General features: G+C 41.7%; 2 protein-coding genes across 2 annotated transcripts in view; one reads left to right on the top strand and one right to left on the bottom strand.

Moving 5' to 3' along the window:
- Positions 1–1,082: 1,082 nt before the first annotated feature.
- On the top strand, positions 1,083–8,664 carry ppa2 (inorganic pyrophosphatase 2). Its single transcript, XM_065003773.1, has 12 exons — positions 1,083–1,341; positions 3,744–3,808; positions 4,505–4,549; positions 4,667–4,720; positions 5,301–5,420; positions 6,005–6,091; positions 6,606–6,732; positions 7,241–7,368; positions 7,576–7,661; positions 7,877–7,946; positions 8,044–8,083; positions 8,241–8,664. The coding sequence occupies exons 1-12, from the start codon at positions 1,167–1,169 to the stop codon at positions 8,267–8,269; spliced, it is 1,026 nt and encodes a 341-aa protein (XP_064859845.1). The 5' UTR covers positions 1,083–1,166; the 3' UTR covers positions 8,270–8,664.
- Positions 8,665–8,781: 117 nt separating this feature from the next.
- The window catches only part of tet2 (tet methylcytosine dioxygenase 2), a 57,900-nt gene continuing 42,848 nt past the window's right edge, over positions 8,782–23,833 (bottom strand). Inside the window, exons 4-10 of the mRNA XM_065003772.1 lie at positions 21,596–21,689; positions 20,792–21,000; positions 16,599–16,749; positions 16,390–16,479; positions 15,698–15,835; positions 15,121–15,478; positions 8,782–14,649 (exon numbers count right to left, since the gene is read on the bottom strand). Coding sequence (XP_064859844.1) covers positions 13,223–14,649; positions 15,121–15,478; positions 15,698–15,835; positions 16,390–16,479; positions 16,599–16,749; positions 20,792–21,000; positions 21,596–21,689 — 2,467 coding nt within the window. The 3' untranslated portion in view covers positions 8,782–13,222. The remainder of the gene's footprint in view (positions 14,650–15,120; positions 15,479–15,697; positions 15,836–16,389; positions 16,480–16,598; positions 16,750–20,791; positions 21,001–21,595; positions 21,690–23,833) is intronic.

Below are 23,833 nucleotides of genomic sequence, written 5' to 3'. Positions count from 1 at the left end.
GTCGCTTGAAGGAGGTTCAGAAACTAGTGGGCAGATTAGACAGCTAGAAGATTGGCTGCTGGGGATTTGAAGGTCTTGAGTTGTCAGTGTCACAGCTTTAAGGAAAACTGGACATTAGCCTACAATATAGCCTAAGAAACTACCATTGTGGAATTAAATGGTATGAATGTGTTATTTAAGCAAAGGCACGAGGGGGTGTGGTATATGGCCAATATACCACAGCTAAGGGCTGTTGTTACGCACAACGTAATGCAGAGTGCCTGGATATAGCTCTTAGCCGTATATTGGCCATATAGCACAAACCCCCGAGGTGCCATATTGCTATTGTGGCTTTCAGCGAATCAGCATTCAGGGCTCGAACCACCCACTTAATGTGGAATTAGTAGCCTAACTATTAAAAAACAAATGTTTTGCAACATAATCGGCGTAATGAAGACCCCATGTCTGTAATTGTATTTTTTATTGTACTTTTATTTTTTTTCTAGCCCATATATTTTTTTTTATTAATATCAGTCTATGACCTTTTCCAAGATGGTGGTGAACAGGGCCAACCTGCATAACGTTTTCATGCTACACAGGAACAACTTAGTGAACTCGCCATCTACTCTGACATCGACCTCAAGAAGCCCCCCCCCCCCCCCCCCCCAAGGTCAGAGTTCAGCACCTCCCAAAGGTCATGTAGTGTGTCATAAATAGTCCTATTTTTTTTTAAGAGATCTTTGTAATCAAAGAAAAATAAGGTAATACCACCAATCATCAATTGTTTGTCAATAGCTGCACATATCACTTGAGGATGAGAAAGTGATTGCTTAAGTATTTGGGCCCAATTAGTGCCCATGTATGTAATGTTAAACAGGGATTGTCTTGGCTGCACTGTATTCGCTATTACGAACAAAATTGTGATTCAACACATCAACAGATAGAGCCACGTCGACCAACACAGTCAGTAACACTAGACAAGTCTACATTCGCCCATTAATGGATGTCAGCCATTTTCTTTTGGCAAAGGTCTCCGTCTTCCATGTTCTCCTTCCCTTGAGGAATGACCTTGGCTGAAGATAGGGGGCGGTAAACGATAAGGTAGGAACACATTCAGGAGCAACGCGGCATCGACGTGGGGAAATACTCAACGGGAAGCAGGAACTAAATGAAAAGCAGCCACTATAATGTGTTTGCTTCTACGCTCTTCGCTATGGTACACATCGGCATTTCTTGGTTCGCATACTGCCTTTAAAAGCGAGCTTGTCACACAAGCAATTACCTCATATCTGATAAAAACGATGCATTATCAAACCGAAGAGCGAGGACGACCGAACTCCTCTGACTACAGGATATATTTTAGTAAGTTATTAGCCTACCACCATGCAAGACACGGTAGCTCATTCCTTCACCGACGACTAAAACGTGGCCGTTAGTTAGGGTAAATGGTACGGTATTAGCTAAGGATACATTTCACAGCTGGTTTGGTAACTTACAATTATGACCGCGTGCGTGAGCCGTGTTCTGACTGAAAAACATCCACAATAATAGGTCTAACATGTTGTTGGATTAACGCTACATTTAAATACTATTAGCTGCAACACTTTCCATTTTACAGAGCTCTTGAATTTTGAAAGGACATGTTTTTGGTGGCTACAATGTTGCTGTTCCCTTTAACCTTTGTCACGTGTTCTGTCATTAAAGACTTGTTACAAGTCGCCACAAAGTCATCCGTTTTCGCTTTTTATACGGTCTGGCTGGTAGGCTGTCACATTACAAGTACAGGACTGATATATAATGAAGTCACATTTGAAATACTGTTTTCTTTCTATGGTATATATGGGTTGTTAAAATGTGCTCCAGTGTGACATTAACAATGGCATGTTTAAAGACAGGACCCCGTTGAATGTTTTCATTGCAGAAGACATTGATGGGTTATTCTGTTTTAAATTTGCTTTGTGGACCTCGGTCCATATAGGTCAGTGTCACCATCTGACAGTTATAACCATTGAGGGGGTAGGGCATGTTGTCTTTAGTGTGAACTCCTCCTGATAAGAAATGCACTCATTTACAAAGAGCTCGGTCACACCTATTAGTTTAAAATATTACTTAAAGGGCAATTCTGCCATGTTCAACATCTCCATCACCAAACTAGTTTCTACATGTGAAACAGTGTGTTACTATGACCTGTGCTTTAAAATAAGAAGAAAGGTCATAAAGCAATGCTTCTCTGACATCACAGGGTAGGATTTAAAAGTTAAAAAGTGATTTTCCAATAGAGGATATTTTATTGCTCCCTCACATCACTGCAAATATGAACTTTGACCATGTCATCAGGTAGAACTGACTATATATATTTAGAAATGAGAAATGCTCAGTTTTCACACGTTGACACTGGTATTGTGCCGGAGATAATGAAAATGTGGTTGAAAAGGGGTGGAGTTAACCTTTTTGAAGCGTTAAAGTGGAACACTATTGCATTGCTACGTTTTTCTGTGTAGGGGCCTTACATGTTCTGTACCTACCAGTGGAAGCTCCTCGGGAGGACCGTCCTCAGTGAATTTCAATAAAAAATAGTGAAACATTAAAGTTATCAATTTCTAGATAAAACTATGCTAAATATGTTCACATGTCACCAAATAATTGACTTTTTAAACATAGTTCTGCAATGAAGGTCTACAGTAGCCTCAGCAGCACATCCGCCTCTGGGTACATCCTCCAGTGTAACTGCGAAACTGCTTTCTGACTGTACACTGTACTGCATGATTGTAGCTAGCAGGTTTACTAACATTTTAGTTCTAGCCGCTATGTTGAACGTGACATGACAAGGATGTAGGCTGTGTGTAGTGGTTATAGTGGTCATGATATGAAGGTTTAGCTTGGAAAGATTTTTTGGGCCTGGTCACAGACAGCTGATGTGTTGTGCACTGAAGTCCATAAGTGAAGGGAAAAGATGAGAGGAGGAGATAGTTACAAGAAGGAATTATATATATATATATATAACAGCAATGGGATCATGCTGCTTTTATGTGGGCACTATGAAAGCGAACTGTTTCTGTGTGATCGGGTGTATTCATTACGCCGATTCTGTTGAATAATTTCTTAAACGGAAGCAAACGGAACGTGGATAAAAATAACACATTTGTGACTGTTGGACTAATGATTATTCCCTAGATCAGCTAGATGAAGGCAAGTGTGTGCAAGGCGGGATTGAATGTGTCACTGTCTGTCACCTTGATTATTCAAAATGATCTACGTTGTAAACTTTTATTCATTGGCTAGGTTGTAGCAGCCTCATGATGGTCACAGGGAAAGTGTGAGTCATGTATAGCCTAACTTATCGATGTTATCCAATATGCTGTAATAGAAAAGGGAACATGAACATGGCGTTCATTAAAAAAAAAATCATCCTCAAAAAATGTCAGGCTCCCGAGTGGCGCTGCCGTCTAAGGTACTGCATCTCAGTGCAAGAGGCGTCACTACATACCCTGGTAAGATTCCAGGCTGTATCACATCCGGCCCTGATAGGTAGTCCCATAGAGCGGTGCACAATTGGTCCAGCGTCGTTAGGGTTTGGCCGGGGTAGGCCATCATTGTAAATAAGAATTTGTTATTAACTGATAAATAAAAATCCTCCCTCATCTTAAACGGCACCGACTGCCACTGGCACCTAGTAACACTAGATGTTGCATCAAGCACTTGCGGTATACCAACAGTTCCAGAAAGGTTTGAGAATGATTTACTTTGCATGTGTTTTCTTCTAGAAACCTCTGATGGGAAATACATCTCTCCCTTTCATGATATTCCACTTATCGCCGATGGAGATCAGGTATGCTCTCGATGGTGCTACACATTTTGTTCAATCTGGCTCTATTCTTACTTGGTTGTTGTAGCTTTTATGAAACCGGTCTAGGTGATGCAAGGAACGAGTCAATGTTTCCATATTTCCTTTTTGCATGTGGAAATTATATAATGGGTGTGAGTATGGAACCTTTTAGGCAGGCATTTTCAAACAGAAACCACATACATTGTCATTGATTTTTTTGGTGCGTTCAAGTGCTAAGAACACGTGTCATACTCATTCCAAGGAAGGCTGAGTGTCAGCGGGTTTTTGCTCCACCCTTGTACTTGATTGATGAATTAAGGTCACTGATTTAGTAAGGAACTCCCCTCATCTGGTTGTCTAGGTCTGAACTGAAAGGAAAAAACAAATTCCCGCAGACACTCGGCCGTCCTTGGAATGAGATTGACACCCCTGGCTTAGACAGAAAATCATTGAAAAAGCATGATTTTATCTGACAAAGAAATATGTTTATTGAATATGTAAAGGTTATACTTCTCAGCGGGTTTGTCAATAGTAAGGTGACCTGCAAATGTCTAGCCATTTTGTAGCACCTCACTTGCTGGGTATTTTTCCTGTCAGACAGTCTACTATTAGTGTCTGGAACCTCATACGTGATGTCAGATATTGTGTAGGTCTACCAAATATGTCTTTATTATTAATGTCATTTGTGTCTTACTGAAGGAAAATGATGTGCCATCTAAAAAACTGAAGAAGAATGACAATGAGGTATTTGCTCATGCTGACATCTCTACTACAAACAAAGCAAAACAATTGAATATCTTTAATGAATGCTGAACGCCTTGATTATATTATCTTTGATATAGTTCATATTTTGTTTTACAGGTTCTGTATAACATGGTTGTGGAGGTGCCTCGATGGTCCAATGCCAAAATGGAGGCAAGTATTGTTTTGGGAGCCTGTCAATGTTACTTTAAGTATTAATCTAAAACTATGGTGTGTCCATATACATGAGGATCTGAGACAACCACCGACATAAAGAAAGGCGGTCGACTTTTGTCCGTCGAGGTTTGTTGTCTCTCATTGACTGATCTAAACATCGTTGAGAGCATTCTGACGGGCTAGCACACTGGTCTTTGACTAGAAACAGCCAGACAATAGATTAATAATGCATCTGTCTTAAAAAGAAAGGTCCTATAAATATCATCTTCCCTTAATTTATAATGATGTCCTTGCACCAGGCAACTTGTTAATGATATTTAAGCACTTCAGGCAGAGTGAGAGAGAGCTGGAGCTGTGTGAACTTTGAAAGTTGATGGAAAGGTCATCTCACAGTCTCCAGCAGTGGCAGCTGATGGAATAGTAGAGGAGAATGAAAGTGCAAACTGGGTTTGTGGGTACTATTTATTTTATGAGGATTTTAAAATGGACGCCCTTCTGATGTCACTGTCTCAAGATGGTAAACTGCTGACCCAAGTTTAGACTGTCATCGTGTGTTAATTATGCATCTTTCTTTTAGATTGCAACCAAGGAACCACTGAACCCAATCAAGCAGGATATGAAGAAGGGCAAACTCCGATACGTGGCCAACGTGTTTCCTCATAAAGGTTACATCTGGAACTACGGGGCGCTCCCACAGGTGAGACCTCTGTCACCTCTGAGTTGATCATCCTGCTGTTGCGTTACGGAGTTGATCATCCTTCTGTCGTGTTACGTATTTCACCATCCCTCTGTTTTCTTCCAGAGTTGAACAAAATCAACAACTGGAGAGATTCTAAATGCACATCTATCCCATTGTTAACCCTATTCGCTAGTCCTTCAGCGGAAAACACTAGAACGTCTCAGTGGAAACTCGACTGCCAGTAATGCATTTCTTCTTTCATCCTCCGGCAGTATTGATTTGGCCAAAGTGAATGACTAATACAGGCGGATACATGGAAAACACTTCACGATTCATAAAATGGGTCTTGTTGGTGAAATCCACAGCGTGTGGCCCTGAGCGTTTTCATATACGAGTGCATTAAGCAGCCTGCCCCGCGGACATCATTGATTTTCCCATTACTTATTATTATTGTCTGCTGCCCTCCCCACTGGCTGAGAATGATGCACTGTGGTCGGCTCAACAAATTTGACAGTTCATCTCACGATGTTCGAAATGACGGTATACAAACAGTGTTTACAGGGATAACGGTGTTAGTGCTGTCTCTTCTCGTGTTGAAACAGACATGGGAAGACCCGAACCACACGGACAAGGACACCAAGTGCTGCGGAGACAACGACCCCATAGACGTCTGCGAAATCGGCACGCTGGTAAGACGGTCTAGACTTTGGCTAAATCATATCCAAGAATAATAACATTACTTGTATGTATGAAAGTGAATTAAGTCAGTTAATAGTTCATTTACCAGCAATATGTGTCTAGACATATTAAAATTAAGCAATAAGGCCAGAGGTGGTATATGGCCAATATAACATGGCTAAGGGCGGTCCTTATGCACGACGCAACGCAGAGTGCCTGTATACAGCCCTTAGCCGTGATATATTGGCCATATACAACAAACCCCAGGGGTGCCTTATTGCTATTATAAACTGGTTACCAATGTAATGAGAGCAGTAAATATAAATGTTTTGTCATACCCATGGTATACAGTGATATACCACGGCTGTCAGCCAATCAGTATTCAGAGCTTAAACCACCCAGATTATAATATGTATATAAAGTAACTCGTGGAACGTATAATGTAATACATGTTAATGTATAACATGTCATGTATACTGTACTTTTACCTGAGGAGTTGTCTGTCTTCTTACCTGTGTCCTGCAGGTGTGTTCCCCAGGTCAGGTGATCCAGGTGAAAGTGCTGGGGGTTCTGGCCATGATCGACGAGGGAGAGACGGACTGGAAGCTGATAGCCATCAACGCTGATGACCCAGAGGCCCCCAGCCTTAACAGTCAGTCTTAGGAACTTGTTACAGTACTTCAGAACATCACTGCTGTAGTAGACATTTTAAACACGTCGAACACATATTAGGCTCCGTTTACACAGGCAGCCCAATTCAATCCAATTAGTGCTAAAAAAAAAATACTTGGTGTTTTGACCAATCAGATTTGAACATGATCTGATGTCTAAAGATGGGATCTGACTGGTAAAAATACCAATTATTGGGAAAATGATCAGAATTGGCCTGCCTGTGTAAACCCAGCCTTAGACAAATTATCTGTAGCATAGTATCCATTAACCTAGTGTGTTTGATCTCAGTATTTTACATTTTTGTAATTTAGCAGTCGCTGTTATCCAGAGTGACTTACGGTAGTGAGTGCACACATTTGTCGAATACTGGTCCCCCGTGGGAATCGAACACACAATCCTGGCTTTGCAAGCACCATGCTCTACCGACTGAGCCACACAGGACCAGCATATGTTTAGAATCACAGTGTGCTCGCTTGTATTCTCCTCAGGTATGGAGGATGTCCGTAAGAGCAGATCGGGTCATTTGGAGGCCACGGTCGACTGGTTTAAAAAATACAAGGTGCCAGACGGCAAGCCCGAAAACCAGTTTGCGTTCAATGGACAGTTCAAAGACAAGGTACATAGAGTTTCTCCATTAGGGCCACATACTATATATTAAAGTATAATAGCTGGTATATATCGTACTGTTTTCCTGAAAGTGTTCTAGTCCAGTGCCATGGTAGTTACTTTAATAGGAGGGACTCTGATGGTGCATTCCCTTCCCCAGGGATAGCAAATGATTAGTTTCTCTCTATTGTCTCCCTCCATTCCTCCTCCTCTTTAGGACTTTGCTATGGAGGTCATTAAGTCCACTCACGAGCACTGGAGGGCACTGGTGCAGAAGCAGACTAATGGTGGCGAGATAGATTGGTGAGGAGCGTGTGTGTTATCCCAGCAGGGTGTGTTAGCCCACTAGGGGGTGTGTGTGTGTGTTTCATCCTACGTTACACATAATACACTGCTCATGTGGTCGGTCAGCTAATAGCCCTCCAGCCTCCCTTATGGAATTACAATAAGCCTGCATTATATGTTCTTGATTTTTCTGTGTTGCTTGATAATGACCTACGTTTCTTCTTTAACAACAGTAAAAACGTCTCTGTCTGCGAGAGCCCTTTCAAATTCACTGGGGAGGACGCCTGCAATGTGGTCAAATCGGTGAGAATATCAGTTCAGCTCTGTGTGTGCTGTAACTATACCTAAGCTTTGTGTTTTCAAGCAATGTCGTTGCTTCAAGCAATGTCTTCCTCCTTAGGCTCCTGCTGGTGGCGAGGCACTTCCTGTACCTCCAGAAGGTATGTATCAAGTGACTGACTTGCTTGACAATGAGACCCATTTTAGCCACATGATTGAATTGACAAGAAATAAGAAATACATATATTCATATTATATGTGTATATATTACGTTCCCTTTTTTAATGTCACATTGATATCCACTATTGTCTGTTACAGTGGACAAGTGGCATTTCCTTTCCAAGTGATTCTGGACTGAAGTCCTGCGACGTAAAAAGCTGAGAACTTTTGTCCAATGTTCAGATGAAGCACTTCAAGTACTGTATTTTTTTCTATTGTTACTGCAAATGTTTTAGTATTCAGCTGATTTGGTTATTCCCATCTAAATTTGTAAATGATTATATCATGTTTTATTGCATTATGTTTGAGACTGATGTTCTTGTACAGACAGACAGGCCTATTGTATTTTATTTAAAAGTGCCAAAGTGCATTTCAGTAATGGGTTGTATGCTATTGAAATTAGAAAACATTCTTTGATATTCATAATTTCTCAATTCGAAAACTACATCTGCACAGTTTTCTTTGTAAGGTATCCAATGGTTCGATCCACCTTCTTTTGATAAATAAAAGCATCCAGGTGTGAGACGCATGGTGTGCCTTCGATTGACATCAACAACATTTCCACTCACAAACATGCAGACCAAAATATATATTTGAACCACTCAAATTCAAATGACAACTAGATGTGAAACTTAAAACGTGCTTTAAATAAATATAAATTTTATTAAAAACACCCACATCTCAGCAATATCAGGAATGATATCATAAACAGCTTTCAAATAAACTGCATTCAGTACATTACAATACTTGCAGCATTATAACATTGTTAATTCCATGTTTAGCATACCAACCTTAAAGGGGAACAAGGGAAGCAGTAACAAAAAAAGACGGAGGCAGAAAATAACAAAACGTTTTAAAAACTTTTTAGTGTCTCAAACAGCAAAAATACCAACACGTGTACATTAAACTGCTAGCTTAACATAAGAGCTGTGCACTCTCATGCGTTAGTCAAGCTCAAAGTCATTCAAGTAATGTTGAATCACACTCCAACACTCTGAAGCTTTTCAAGTATGGCTATGCTCGTCACCCGCTATGTCTCAGACACTCCTTTTCACAACCACAACCTGCTACTGTCGCTGGGTCCTGTACACTGAAATTCAACATTTAGAATGTTCTATTCTTTTTTTTCACAGAAACTGCAATCCTTTACAAAAAACTATTAAGTGACTTTAGCTAACAGGAACCTTAGAGCTGTAAACATTGCTGTTTTTTGACAGTGAGTGCGGCAATCTACAAAACCAAGGAACATTATCTAACTGAACGTCCTGTGAACCTGGAAAAGACTAAACGATAGATTTGAAAGAAGATTGCTGATAGAAACATGGGCCGTGGGTACATTTGACAAAATTACAAGAAACCTACACCTTTTAACATATTACAATAGTAGGTTGTTATTCAAAATCAACAATTGTATTTTCGTAATACAAACACATGGTATGTACAATGTGGCATAATTTATTTTAAACACATTTACAATAATCTACTGATTTTCTTATCTTAAATAAAATGTTTTGTAATATTTTATTACATTGTTTTTTTCTGAAAAGAAAGGAAGTGCTTTGGGAAAACGACAGTATAAATGTTAGAGTGGGGGGGTTGTCACTCAGAAAAAGCCGTTGACTCATCATATATCATTAAAATCAAATGGAGAGAGATAATCGTAATATAATTGATTAGTGGTTATAAATACATTTCACTATTAAACTATACACAGGCACACAAATGTGCGTCATCTAGCATAACTGCCCTGGTCTTGCCTCACAGTAAAAGCCAACGCATCGCTCTTTACCTTGTCAATGCCATCATTTCCCTTTAATCAATTCAGTGCATATTATATGTTCAAATTTACTTCAAAAGTATACCACCAATCTACTAGCTAAAGCATAAGTACAAAAAAAAAAACGCAGGTCGTCAATGCCATATTTTTGCTGATAAAGTTTAGTTTTCTGTTTTTTAAGTGTGTGTATTTATGAGGGGGGGGAAAGAAACCCACACACTGCTCTTGCTAGTATCACTGCTCTTTATTAAGCTTTACATATCAGCCTCAAGGCCTTCATCAGATGGTTCTGACGAAAGCTCTGACAAGCCTTGAGGCCGATACGTAAAGCTTAAGAGCGGGGATTCTAGCAAGAGCAGTGTGTGGGTTTCTTCTTTTTTATCATCTCAACTGTTACCGTGCACTTGCAACAAAGATAGCTCAGATGTGCCAGTGACTTTTTTAAGGGTGTGTATATAAAGTACCAGTCAAAAGTTTGGACACACCTACTCATTCAAGGGTTTTTCTTTTCTTTTTGACTATTTTCTACATTGTAGAATAATAGTGAAGACAATCTATGAAATAACACATGGAATCATGTAGTAACCAAAAAAGTGTAAAACAAATCAAAATATATATTTTAGATTCTTCAATGTATTCACCCTTTTCCTTGATGACAGCTTTGTACACGCTTGGCATTCTCTCAACCAGCTTCACCTGGAATGCTTTTCCAACAGTCTTGAAGGAGGTCCCACATATGCTGAGCCATTGTTGGCACACACATCCTCCTCTATGCTTCATGGTGGGGAACCACACATGCAGAGATCATCCATTCACCTACTCTTCGTCTCACAAAGACACGGCGGTTGGAACCCAAACTCTCAAATTTGGACTCATCAGACCAAAGGACAGATTTCCACTGGTCTCTTATTATTATTATTATTAGTGTCCCTTAGTAGGGGTTTCTTTGCAGCAATTTGACCATGAAGGCCTGATTCACATAGTCTCTTCTGAACAGTTGATGTTGAGATGAGTCTGTTACCTGAACTCTGTGAAGCATTTTTTGGGCTGCAATTTCTGAGGCCGGTAACTCTTAATGAAATTATTCTCTGAGGTAACTCTGGGTCTTCCTTTCCTGTGGCGGTCCTCATGAGAGCCAGTTTCATCATAGAGCTTGATGGTTTTGCGACTGCACTTGAATAAACTTTCCGGATTGACTGACCTTCATGTTTTAAAGTAATGATGGACTGTCATTTTCCTTTCCTTATTTGAGCTGTTCTTGTCATAATATGGACATTCCACAATTTTTAACAAGGCACACCTGTTCATTGAAGTGCATTCCAAGGTGACTACTTCATGAAGCTGGTTGAGAGAATGCCAAGAGTGCAAAGCTGTCATCGAGGCAAATTGTGGCTATATAAAATATATTTGGATTGTTACATGATTCCATATGTGTTATTCAATAGTTTTGATGTCTTTACTATTATTCTACAATGTAGAATATAGTAAAAATAAAGAAAAACCCTTGAATGAGTAGGTGTGTCCAAACTTTTGACTGGTACTCTTAAGTAATTCATTGGGATTCAAGATGGAGGCAAATCGCTGAATGAGAGGAAAACTAGATGAATGTACAGAAATGAGTTGAAATATCCCTGATTTTGCTATTATATCAAAGCTTAAAGTTCAAGTAATTCTTCCTAGTAGATCGAGCATGAAGAAAGCAGTAAGCAATGAACTCCGCCTTGGTGGTGGCCTGAAGTCTGTTATTGTAGTTAACTTTTTTTTTTGAAAGTGACAAAGGAAGGAGAAAGAAATGCCTTTGTGTCATGCTCCTGTAATATTGCCAAACTAGTTCTGAGGTATATGGCAAGTAGGTACTTTAACTGTACATCATTCATTTGCCTTCTCAACGCCCCTAGAGTCTCACATTATGTGTTCGCATAGCAGGTTGAGTAGCACCATATGTCATTAAAATCAGTACAAACCCAAAGAAATATAACTTTTTCTTTACAACACTCAAATCCTAAAGCGTTAAAAAAAGAGTAATTAATTTACTGTACAAATCTAATCTTTTATCATACAACTAGATTACAATTATTTAAAGATCAACCACAGCAAGCCAGCTGCCTTCGAAACCGTGAAACTGACATTTGAGCGAACCCTGTTTCATGTCCTACACCAAAGGAAGGTAAGGAACATGTTCACAAAACACAACAGTCGCATGACAACACGTAATATATGCACAATTCAGCTTTTTTCTGTGAACCTGTGGTCAAGAACTCTGAAACAGTTGCTGACAAAGTAAATAACCCTTGAGAGAATATGCGAGAATCACATTTTTTGTTGTTGAAACATTACCGTCTAAAAATGCACCCTTTTAGAATGGCTCGATTTACAATGTAAAGGACATGATAACAATTGTGAAACTGAAAGCACCAGAAAGTCAAATGTAAAAATGTGATTGGCATGATATTCCTACTGTTATACAGGTAGGCTACAGTAATTTAAATCAAGTTTTTGTGATAAATCTATCAATTTCATGTCTTGAAAATAATTCCTTTGTTGTAACTGTAGACGTTTTTGCACCAATCATCTGATCTGAAGGTATTATCAAAATATTTCACCTTCAATATCAAAAGTGCTTTTTTTTGCTGATATTTTGTCAATTTTGTACAGTATTTTCAGTTTCATCCATTTTCACACAAATCATCTGGAGAAACGCGTTTATCTATGCAAACTGATTTGGTTCAAACATGAAGACATTTGAACAAAACTGTATAATAAAGACACGCTCCACTTTTAGCACCGTTATTGTGGTGTGTCCACAAAGTTCAGTGTTTTTTACAGTATGTCAAGATTATATATATAAAAAAACAATGTTTAAATGCTTAATTAGAAAATTAAAGCCACCAAAAAGAAACTTTGTTTCCAGTAAATATAGAAGTCCTGATGTATTGGACCTGCAAAGCACCCGAGAAAAGTTAACAGTGTGTATCTTGTAAAAGTAACCAGATAATAAATACTTCCTTAGTAGAGGGGGGTCAACCAACCAATCGGTAAGGTCCGAACTTTCAAGAGGTGACAAACCTGATGTACTCTATAACGTGGTACGACTTCCAATTGATCAAGTTCCTTCTCCCCCCACGCTGTGTTCTTCTGACACTGTTGCTTGCAGTCAGGAGAGAGAGGATGCTCTGTGTTTTGAGGCTAGTGGTGCTTCAGCTTGCGGTTTGAAGATAGCACCGTCAGTATAGCACCGTGAGTTTTAATTCTCAGTGTTATTCCTCGTGAGTGAACCCTACAGAACAGTATGAATATCTCTTGTCTAGATGAAGCGGCTGTACGGCCCTGTGACCTTGGTAAAAGCGTAGGGCGACGTGTTGACGTAGGTGTTTGTGGTGCATGACATGGACCTCTCCATGAGGGTCTGGATGAAGCGCTTGTACGGCGGCTCCCCTTGCTGCTCTGACAGCTCCGGGTGCTCCCTCTTCGCTCCCTTCTTAGTGCTCTTGCTGGGCGTCACTGTGGCGCCCTCGGCCCCGTTCCTCTCGGCGTCCTCATCCTTCTCCCGTTGCTTCTCGGCCATCTTGGCCTCCCACAGCGCCAGGCCGTGCTTCGCCTCGTTCATGTTCTTGTGCTGGTAAAACACCAGGGAGATGCGAGCGGGGTGGTTGCGTTTGGGGTTTTTTAGCGGCGTGGTGGCATGCATCTCCCGCTTGGCACACTCAATGAGGATGGAGCCATGGCTGGGCGCCACAGCCACCCCGCCGATCTCCGGATCCAGGAAGTTGTGCTCGTTGTCGGACCACATGGCCGGCTTCTCCTTGGGTGTGGTGGGCGTTGGCGGACCCGACCTGGGCTCCTGCTTGATCATGGGGGAACCCCCATGGAGGTGTTCGTTGGGGAGCCCTGGGAACCCTGGTTGCGTGGGTGTCATGCACGGGCTTTGGAGACCCATCTCGGTCTTGACTTGCATACAGAAAGGGTCCTGGGGGCCGCCCGGGGGGAACATTTTGGTGCTCTGGGAGAGGTAGGGATTGGGGTACCCACCAAACTGATTGCCTTTGCTTACTGCTGCTGCATAGTCCAGCCCTGGGTGGTGGGCTGAGGGCGGCCTGGAGAGCGCATCCAGGTATTGGGCATCGGGGGCACCGCTGGGACCGTACGAGGGGGGACCGTAGGGGCTCATGGGGTGGATGCCGGACCTCATGCTGCTACAGTTGCTGTAACCATTGATCTGTAAACCGGGCTCACCATACTGAGGAGGGTAGTTGACCCCATAGCGTTGGTGCGCACCATACTGCTGCTGCATGTCGGAGTAAAGGGCTCCTGGCCTCTGTTGCCGGTACATGTCCAGGTGCTTTGGGTTCGAGGTGTAGTAAGGGTGGTAGTTGTCTAAGGGCGAACCTCCATTACACTGGTAACCCGGGTAGGGACTACCTGGAGTCATGGGGCTGGGATAAGAGCTTGGTGGATTCGACCCATTCATGTAAGAGGTGGGTATGTGCAAAGGGGAGGGGTAAGGGCTTGCTGAGGCTGGTGGCTGGGGGTACATGCTACCTGGCTTGGAAGTGCTTTGAAAAGGGCCGGGGTGGTTGGGGAAGCCGGCGTAGGGGCTGGCTGGATGGGGGGATCCAGGGAAAGCGTGAAGGGCATTCTGGTGCTGGAGTTGCTGGAGGTGGGCGCCGAGGGGGTGACCTGGCGGCTGACCTGGTGGCTGGGGTGTCGTTCCCATGTCGCCTGGATTTGGACCTGGGAGAAGAGAGCGATGGAAACACGTCTTAGAAACAGGCAGCTTAACTAGGGCTCGCTGTTTTGGGTGATTTTTATCATTATTTTAAGTATTTTCCAGAAATTAGAATTACACCAAAAATGCAGCAATTGTCTGAGGATGGTGCTGCATCCATCTGGCATAAAATGGGACAGTTTGATGAAAGGTTAAAATCCAAGTCATGTCACAAAACACAGAGCCTTAAGCATAACATATAAAAAGCTAAGAAATACTGTAGACTGACTGTGTACGATATAACCAGTCATTATACAAGATGATGCCAAGTATGCCAAGATCTATAAAGATCCAATCTATTAGAGGCTGATGGAATGCTAGAAAATGCCAGAGGAGAACAACAGTATCGTCTGTGTCTTCTATAAAATATCACTATAGTCCTCCTACATTAGCGTCTTGTGTCTGAACCATGCTACACTGTGTACATCTCCACCCACCTGTCCCAGGAGTGCTCTGAGCTATGCTCTCATAAGTGCTACTAGATTTCAGCTTGGCCTGTAGGGCTTTCTCTGCCTTCGAAGGCGTGTCCGGTCCCCCGGTATTCTTGCTTGCGGCAGCCCGCTTGGCGTCCAGCTTCTTCTGCCGGCAGGACTTGGCGGGCTCGGAGAGCATGCGGATCTGGCGGCGGAAGGCATTGAGCACCTGGATGGCGCCCGTCTTGATCTTCTCCTGCTGGCCCTCTGCACTGCCAAATTCATCCGTTGGCGAGGCCTTGTAAAGGGGCAGCACATGGAGCTGCTCGTCCTCCGGAATCTTCCCGATCTGGCGGTTGTCTTCCTTGGTTAGCGTGCACACCTGGGATAGATGGTGGGTGGGAAGAGACAAGCTTGAGGGCTCTGTTTGCTTTTTACAAATGCTTTGACTAGTGTTATTTTATTTACATCTGAATATCCACTGGGAAGAGGCATCTTCTGATTATTGCATTATTTTTTTGTTTGTTTGTTTTCTTTAGCAAATTCAAACATTTGATACTGTGTTGACATTTTGCTCTGTCATATTTAGATGTTGGCTCACCACAGTGCTGCCCCCCTGCATGTTGTGGAGGTCTCTGTGAGCGTGAGCGCAGAAGTCCATACAGGCGGTGACCCCGGAGAACGGTCGCCCCTCCCCCTTTCCCAGACGGCAGTCTGGTGCCCTTTGCTCATGTTCCACCTGTGGATGAACAATATGGGAGTTAATCACTGTCTGCAGACAGGTGGCGTCATTCCTCAGGCGAGTCACTGTACTAGTGTAGATAAGGGGTTCTATCTGGCGTTAAGAGAATGTGGGTTATTGGGTTAAGTACCAGTATGTCACAGAAATACCAGGTTTGTGTTCAGTTGAATTTTTTTTGAAAAATGGAGGTACAACTTGAACTTGTCCAATGAACACACAGATTTTCGTCTGTGGTTGCAAAACATTATGCTACGGCGTGCCCAACTGAACACGACCCTCGGTGCAAAGAGAAGACATGTATTCCACTAGGGTTTATGTTACGAGCATAAAAATCAGTCTCACTAAATGAAACTAATCACTGTTCAAGCTAATAAATAGTTTCATTTATATGCTCCTGTTGGGGATGCGGATTTCTGGGCAGCGGCCCCCTTTAAATTAATCATGGGTAGGATTTTTTTTAAAGCTTGTGTTGAGTTGTTAATGTTGATTTAATGCTATACATGTCAAATGTCTGGCAGTACTATACATGGACGCTGCCCAGAAATCCTTACCTGGTTTTGATAGGCATCTGGTGCCAGGGTTTTGTATGTGGGGGCCATTAGGGTTGCCAGATTCTGAAGATTTTGCTCCAGCCTTTCTTCCTGATAGAGAAGCAAAACACATTATTTCAGTGTAGCTTTGTTTTGATGACTGGCAATGCATAATTAGAGTAACAGTAAATAAATATGTTTATTAATACAGTATGTACTGTATGCTTCACCTCTTTCGGGTCGTCCCCAGTTAGCTTGAATTTGCGTGGGATTTTACTCCTTGCAAACTTGCAGCCGTTGTAGTACATGCTCCAGGAACAGCCGAAGGAGAAGGAAGCGCCACAGGCCTCTGGGTCCAGCCCCTGGCATGCACACGTCCTCCTAAACAACAAGGATGAGAGGAATAACTCTGTTATATAATTATACTGAACACAAATATAAAAGCAGCATGCAACTATTTAAACTATTTTACTGAGTTATAGTTCTTATAAAGAAATCAGTCAATTGAAATAAATTCATTAGACCCTAATCTATGGATTTCACATGACCTGGCAGGGGTGCAGCCATGGGTGGGCCTGGGAGGGCATAGGCCCAGCCAATCAGAATGTTTTCCCCCACAAAGGGGCTTTATTACAGACAGAAATGCCCCTCAGTTTTATCAGCTGGCTGGCTGGCCTCAGATGATACTGCAGGTGAAGAAGCCGGGTGTGGAGGTCCTATCTCTGTCTGGTTCTGGCTCCCCAGTGGGTGGGCCTATGCCTTCCCAGGCCCACCCATGGCTGCACCCATTACCCAGTCATGTGAAATCCATAGATTAGGGCCTAAGGATTTGATTTCAAATGACTGATGTTTTTCTATTAAATGTAACTCAGTAAAATCTTTAGAAATGGTTGCATTTATACCCCTGGCACGCACACGTCCTCCTTAACAAGGACGAGAGGAACAACTCCTTTATATCAGACACATATACTCCTTAACAAGGACAAGAGGAACAACTCCTTTATATCAGACACATGTACTCCTTAACAACAAGGACGAGGGGAACAACTCCTTTATATCAGACACATATACTCCTTAACAACAAGGACGAGGGGAACAACTCCTTTATATCAGGCACACGTCCTCCTTAACAAGGACGAGAGGAACAACTCCTTTATATCAGACACATATACTCCTTAACAACAAGGACGAGCGGAACAACTCCTTTATATCAGGCACACGTCCTCCTTAACAAGGACGAGAGGAACAACTCCTTTATATCAGACACATGTACTCCTTAACAACAAGGATGAGGGGAATAACTCCTTTATATCAGGCACATGTACTCCTTAACAACAAGGATGAGGGGAATAACTCCTTTATATCAGACACATGTACTCCTTAACAACAAGGATGAGGGGAATAACTCCTTTATATCAGACACATGTACTCCTTAACAACAAGGATGAGGGGAACAACTCCTTTATATCAGACACATGTACTCTTTAACAACAAGGATGAGAGGAACAACTCCTTTATACCGGGCACACATACTCCTTAACAACAAGGATGAGGGGAATAACTCCTTTATATCAGACACATGTACTCTTTAACAACAAGGATGAGGGGAATAACTCCTTTATATCAGACACATGTACTCCTTAACAACAAGGATGAGGGGAATAACTCCTTTATATCAGGCACATGTACTCTTTAACAACAAGGATGAGAGGAACAACTCCTTTATACCGGACACACATACTCTTTAACAACAAGGACAAGAGGAACAACTCATTGAATGCTATTCATAAAACTCCATGCTAGATTTACCAAGTGCTCCCTCCTAGAAGTACATTTGTCAAAACCCTTAATCAACACCTACTATTTATTGTCATAGGCTTGGTTTAAATCCTGTGTATAAACATTTAATCAAACACATTGCTGTGAATTTATACATTTCCAAATACCAGGTGGTACGGTTACCATTCCAACAAAAGGTTTATTACGTACAGTTGAAGTCGGATGTTTACATACACCTTAGCCAAATACATTTAAGCTCAGTTTTTCACAATTCCTGACATTTAATCAAATAAAACATTTCAGGTACACCCCCAATTGACTCAAATTATGTCAATTAGCCTATCAGAAGCTTCTAGAACCATGACATCATTTTCTGGAATTTTCCAAGCTGTTTAAAGGCACAGTCAACTTAGTGTATGTAAACTTCTGACCCACTGGATTTGTGATACAGTGAAATAATCTGTCTGTAAACAATTGTTCGAAAAATGACTTGTGCCATGCGCAAAGTAGATATCCTAACCGACTTGCCAAAACTATAGACATTTGTGGAGTGGTTGAAAAACTAGTTTTAAAATGACTCCAACCTAAGTGTATGTAAACTTCCAACTTCAACTGTATACTCCCAATATCTTAAGTAAAATATAATTGTAATTACGAATATGTAAGTATGGATAATTGAGATTTATATAGGAGCTAATCATCTCTTCCCAGTGGGAAAGTGTAGTTTCGAGCACACAAAGAAACTCCTAGAACTTTTACTTATGAGTCAGCCTAGCAGTGAAAAATTACATTGGAAACCTGCAGTAAAGCCTGTCCGTCTTATGCCTATGTGAACAACATGGTAAAAGGAAAATAGCATGTCGATTTTGGCTAGCAGGAGGTGCATTCATAGTATACTATCGGCAGTTGTTTGATGACATGGTGAATGACATTACATCATGCTGAAACGGCACGCTACGCCATTACACATGCGCTCCTGTAGAGTGCAGACATTACACCTCCTGTTGGAGACAGATTGAGACAGGTTGAGACAGGTTGAGACAGATGGAGACAGATTGAGACAGATTGAGACGGATGGAGACAGGTTGAGACAGATTAAGACAGGTTGAGACAGGTTGAGACAGGTTGAGACAGATTGAGACAGGTTGAGACAGATTGAGACAGATTGAGACAGATGGAGACAGATTGAGACAGGTTGAGATGGATGGAGACAGGTTGAGACAGATTAAGACAGGTTGAGACAGATTGAGACAGGTTGAGACAGATTGAGACAGATGGAGACAGATGCTGCCAGTAGAGTAGTTAATGCAGTCATTGTGTGCATTGACTAGAACAAGCTGTTCTACCTGACAGAGTGTAGCCACGTACGCAGCGCTTTGGAGAACTAAATGAGTTAGCTATGTTATACATGAATTAGCCTGGTCCCAGATCTGTTTGTGCTGTCTTGGCAACTCCTGCGAATGGTCATTGTCATGCCAACAAATGACCATAGGAGTTGGCAAGACAGCACGAACAGATCTGAGACCAGGCTAGACACAGAGGGATAATGCAATAGAATGTCTAACTGACTGAGTTTAGGATGATTCTGATGGACCAGCTTTGGGCAATCTTTGTCACAAACAACGCTATGACATGATAAGTGTGATCACTTCCTCTCATCAGGGGTGGGGTTGAATAGCCTTCAACTATCAATAATTCACCACCAGGTAACTCATCCCAGATAGGGTTTAGGGTATTGTAAAGTGAAGCTAACCAGGAGACAACAGAAGGGAGTGTGTGAATGAGCTGTTCTGTTCATTGGTATCAGGACCGGGACAAGCTGGCCTTTGATATTATGGTGTATCATCTGACCAAATGCCCAGCTAGTGTGTGTCATGCCTGGTCGTCAGTTAAGCAGGTATTGTTATTATATATCCCCTATCATAACTCTACTACCTTAGTTTGTTTTCAGGTATTATAATCAATTTGAAGTTGTACACTAAACAAAATGATAAACACAACATGCAACAATTTCTAAGATTTTACAGTGACAGTTCATATAAGGAAATCAGTCAATTGAAATAAATGAATAATAAATCATAAATTAAACTATGTATTTGACATGACTGGGAATACAGATATGCATCTGTTGGTCACAGACAGGCCTACATTCATTTTAAACTGGTTGTACATTTGAATTAAAAACGTATTCTCCTGAGGTGGTCTTTCCTGTTTTGAGTGTACTATTTTGCAGTGTACTGTATTTGCATAGCAATAAGTAGCACAATGTGGTTGCAGTACCCCTCAGTAATGTCTTGGATTATTGCACATTTGTCAGTGTCAAACAAATAATATGACTCAAATTAGAAAAGGTTAAGAAAATGTGTGTGCTTGGTACAGCTGTCGAAACACATGTATGGTATGATTAGAAGCAGGGGCGCAACTTTCGTTTAAGAAGTGGGCGGTACACAATTTCTATTTTTTATTTTTTGCCAGATGGATAAACTCTCCAAACAGTGTACCCGACCGCTCGGAGGCGCCCGCATAGTCCTAAAACACACCACTGCCTCGTTTAGGATCACATTCCAATGCTAAAACTGGGGGGGGGGGGGGTGAAAGTGCACCCCTGATTAGAAATGACGATTTTAGAGGCAAAGGCCCTTACTCCTCGTTGATGGCACATCGTCGCTGGGTGAGGGCGCCGTGTCTCGTCAGAGTGTCGCTGAGCTCCATGTAGAGCTGGTCTGCCATGGTGGTGGGGATGCCGTCCCAGATCAGGATGATCACCACGATGCACGCCGCCTCGCATTTGTGGCGCTCCCGCTCACGCACCAGCACCAGGAGCTTCTCGTCCACGCTGCCGCGTCGGATCACCTGGAACACACCAATGTCTTGATTTATTTGATTTGATTGTAAATCTCATTGAGATGAAGTGCCTTTTTCCCAGAGGCATCTGGTCTGAGATCACAGAGAGATAGTACAGTAAAGATTCCCTTCAAATTACAATATGGTGCGTTTTTACAATTGACCATTGTGCTCTAAATAGCAATCCTCGATTCTAATTTTGGCTATCCCAATTGGGTGGCAGGTAGCCTAGCGTTTAGAGCGTTGGGCCAGCAACCGAAAGGTCGCCGGTTCGAATACCCTAGTCGACAACGTGAACAATCTATCGATGTGCCCTTGATGAAGGAAAGGAACCTCTTATTAAGATGCCACCACCACCCATGACTTCAACTCTATTCTTAAACCAATACTGTCTGATCAAAGTATGGAAGGTACACATTACAGCATCCCCAATTCAGAGTGATTCCTCCATATATTTAGATTTTAGTAGCCTAATTTGCTCCAGAGGCGCTGTACTACTATGTCTGACTCTGTAAAACAACACATTTCCCTGCACCTATCTGGTGTGTGATAATCATTTAAAAAATGAATTTCGGAGATATTATCATACTTCAATCACACTTACCCATTTAGCAATGGGGCATCCCTGTGTACTCTTCCCTTCTTTGCCTGTGTACACCACTTTTTCAATCCTGATGGCACTGCCAGTTAGCCCAGACCTTCAAAAGCAAGGATGATAGTTAGAGTAGATGCATGTGATATAGTAACAGAAGAGTGTACGGCAATAAAATGAGAATATGAACAACGTTTGTTAAGTGTGGGTGTAAATATGGGGTCTGTTCAGAAGTGTACAACGTTACAGAGCGTTCTGATTGTAACGTCTCCACATTAAATGTGATATATATGATATATACAGTGCCTTGCGAAAGTATTCGGCCCCCTTGAACTTTGCGACCTTTTGCCACATTTCAGGCTTCAAACATAAAGATATAAAACAACAACAACAAGTGGGACACAATCATGAAGTGGAACGACATTTATTGGATATTTCAAACTTTTTTAACAAATCAAAAACTGAAAAATTGGGCGTGCAAAATTATTCAGCCCCCTTAAGTTAACACTTTGTAGCGCCACCTTTTGCTGCGATTACAGCTGTAAGTCGCTTGGGGTATGTCTCTATCAGTTTTGCACATCGAGAGACTGAAATTTTTTCCCATTCCTCCTTGCAAAACAGCTCGAGCTCAGTGAGGTTGGATGGAGAGCATTTGTGAACAGCAGTTTTCAGTTCTTTCCACAGATTCTCGATTGGATTCAGGTCTGGACTTTGACTTGGCCATTCTAACACCTGGATATGTTTATTTTTGAACCATTCCATTGTAGATTTTGCTTTATGTTTTGGATCATTGTCTTGTTGGAAGACAAATCTCCGTACCAGTCTCAGGTCTTTTGCAGACTCCATCAGGTTTTCTTCCAGAATGGTCCTGTATTTGGCTCCATCCATCTTCCCATCAATTTTAACCATCTTCCCTGTCCCTGCTGAAGAAAAGCAGGCCCAAACCATGATGCTGCCACCACCATGTTTGACAGTGGGGATGGTGTGTTCAGGGTGATGAGCTGTGTTGCTTTTACGCCAAACATAACGTTTTGCATTGTTGTCAAAAAGTTCAATTTTGGTTTCATCTGACCAGAGCACCTTCTTCCACATGTTTGGTGTGTCTCCCAGGTGGCTTGTGGCAAACTTTGAACAACACTTTTTATGGATATCTTTAAGAAATGGCTTTCTTCTTGCCACTCTTCCATAAAGGCCAGATTTGTGCAATATACGACCGATTGTTGTCCTATGGACAGAGTCTCCCACCTCAGCTGTAGATCTCTGCAGTTCATCCAGAGTGATCATGGGCCTCTTGGCTGCATCTCTGATCAGTCTTCTCCTTGTATGAGCTGAAAGTTTAGAGGGACGGCCAGGTCTTGGTAGATTTGCAGTGGTCTGATACTCCTTCCATTTCAATATTATCGCTTGCACAGTGCTCCTTAGGATGTTTAAAGCTTGGGAAATCTTTTTGTATCCAAATCCGGCTTTAAACTTCTTCACAACAGTATCTCGGACTTGCCTGGTGTGTTCCTTGTTCTTCATGATGCTCTCTGCGCTTTTAACGGACCTCTGAGACTATCACAGTGCAGGTGCATTTATACGGAGACTTGATTACACACAGGTGGATTGTATTTATCATCATTAGGCCAACATTGGATCATTCAGAGATCCTCACTGAACTTCTGGAGAGAGTTTGCTGCACTGAAAGTAAAGGGGCTGAATAATTTTGCACGCCCAATTTTTCAGTTTTTGATTTGTTAAAAAAGTTTGAAATATCCAATAAATGTCGTTCCACTTCATGATTGTGTCCCACTTGTTGTTGATTCTTCACAAAAAAATACAGTTTTATATCTTTATGTTTGAAGCCTGAAATGTGGCAAAAGGTCGCAAAGTTCAAGGGGGCCGAATACTTTCGCAAGGCACTGTATATATACACATACACTTGATGACTGACAGGGGACTCTGTGTTGAAACCACAGTGCCTCCATCTTGGCACTCTCCCACCATTGTAAATCATATTTTGGAAGCTTTAGAAATGCATTTATTAATGTCTACATTATTAATGTCTCCATTTTGTTTTTGTCATGTGTATTCTATTACAGACAACTTAAAGCATACTTTTAAATTATATGATGTGACCTAAACATACAAATAAAAAAATATAACATTTTCCTTAAATTATCATTTTTAGAGCTCACTAATGTTACTGTCCCCACTACAACAACAAAATACATGTAATTCTGTCCTTAAAACAGTGTAGAATTCCATTCT

This window comes from Oncorhynchus nerka, linkage group LG18 (assembly GCF_034236695.1).
Source record: "Oncorhynchus nerka isolate Pitt River linkage group LG18, Oner_Uvic_2.0, whole genome shotgun sequence".
NCBI lineage: Eukaryota > Metazoa > Chordata > Actinopteri > Salmoniformes > Salmonidae > Oncorhynchus > Oncorhynchus nerka.
This window is presented reverse-complemented; position numbering and strand designations above follow the sequence as displayed.

Bases quoted from the DNA above. Each gene is read 5' to 3' on its own strand.
- ppa2 (XM_065003773.1), top strand. From the start codon at position 1,167: ATGTGTTTGCTTCTACGCTCTTCGCTATGGTACACATCGGCATTTCTT. The intron at 4,550-4,666 runs GTATTTGCTCAT...TTTGTTTTACAG, and splicing joins TGAAGAAGAATGACAATGAG to GTTCTGTATAACATGGTTGT. The intron at 8,084-8,240 runs GTATGTATCAAG...TGTCTGTTACAG, and splicing joins ACTTCCTGTACCTCCAGAAG to TGGACAAGTGGCATTTCCTT.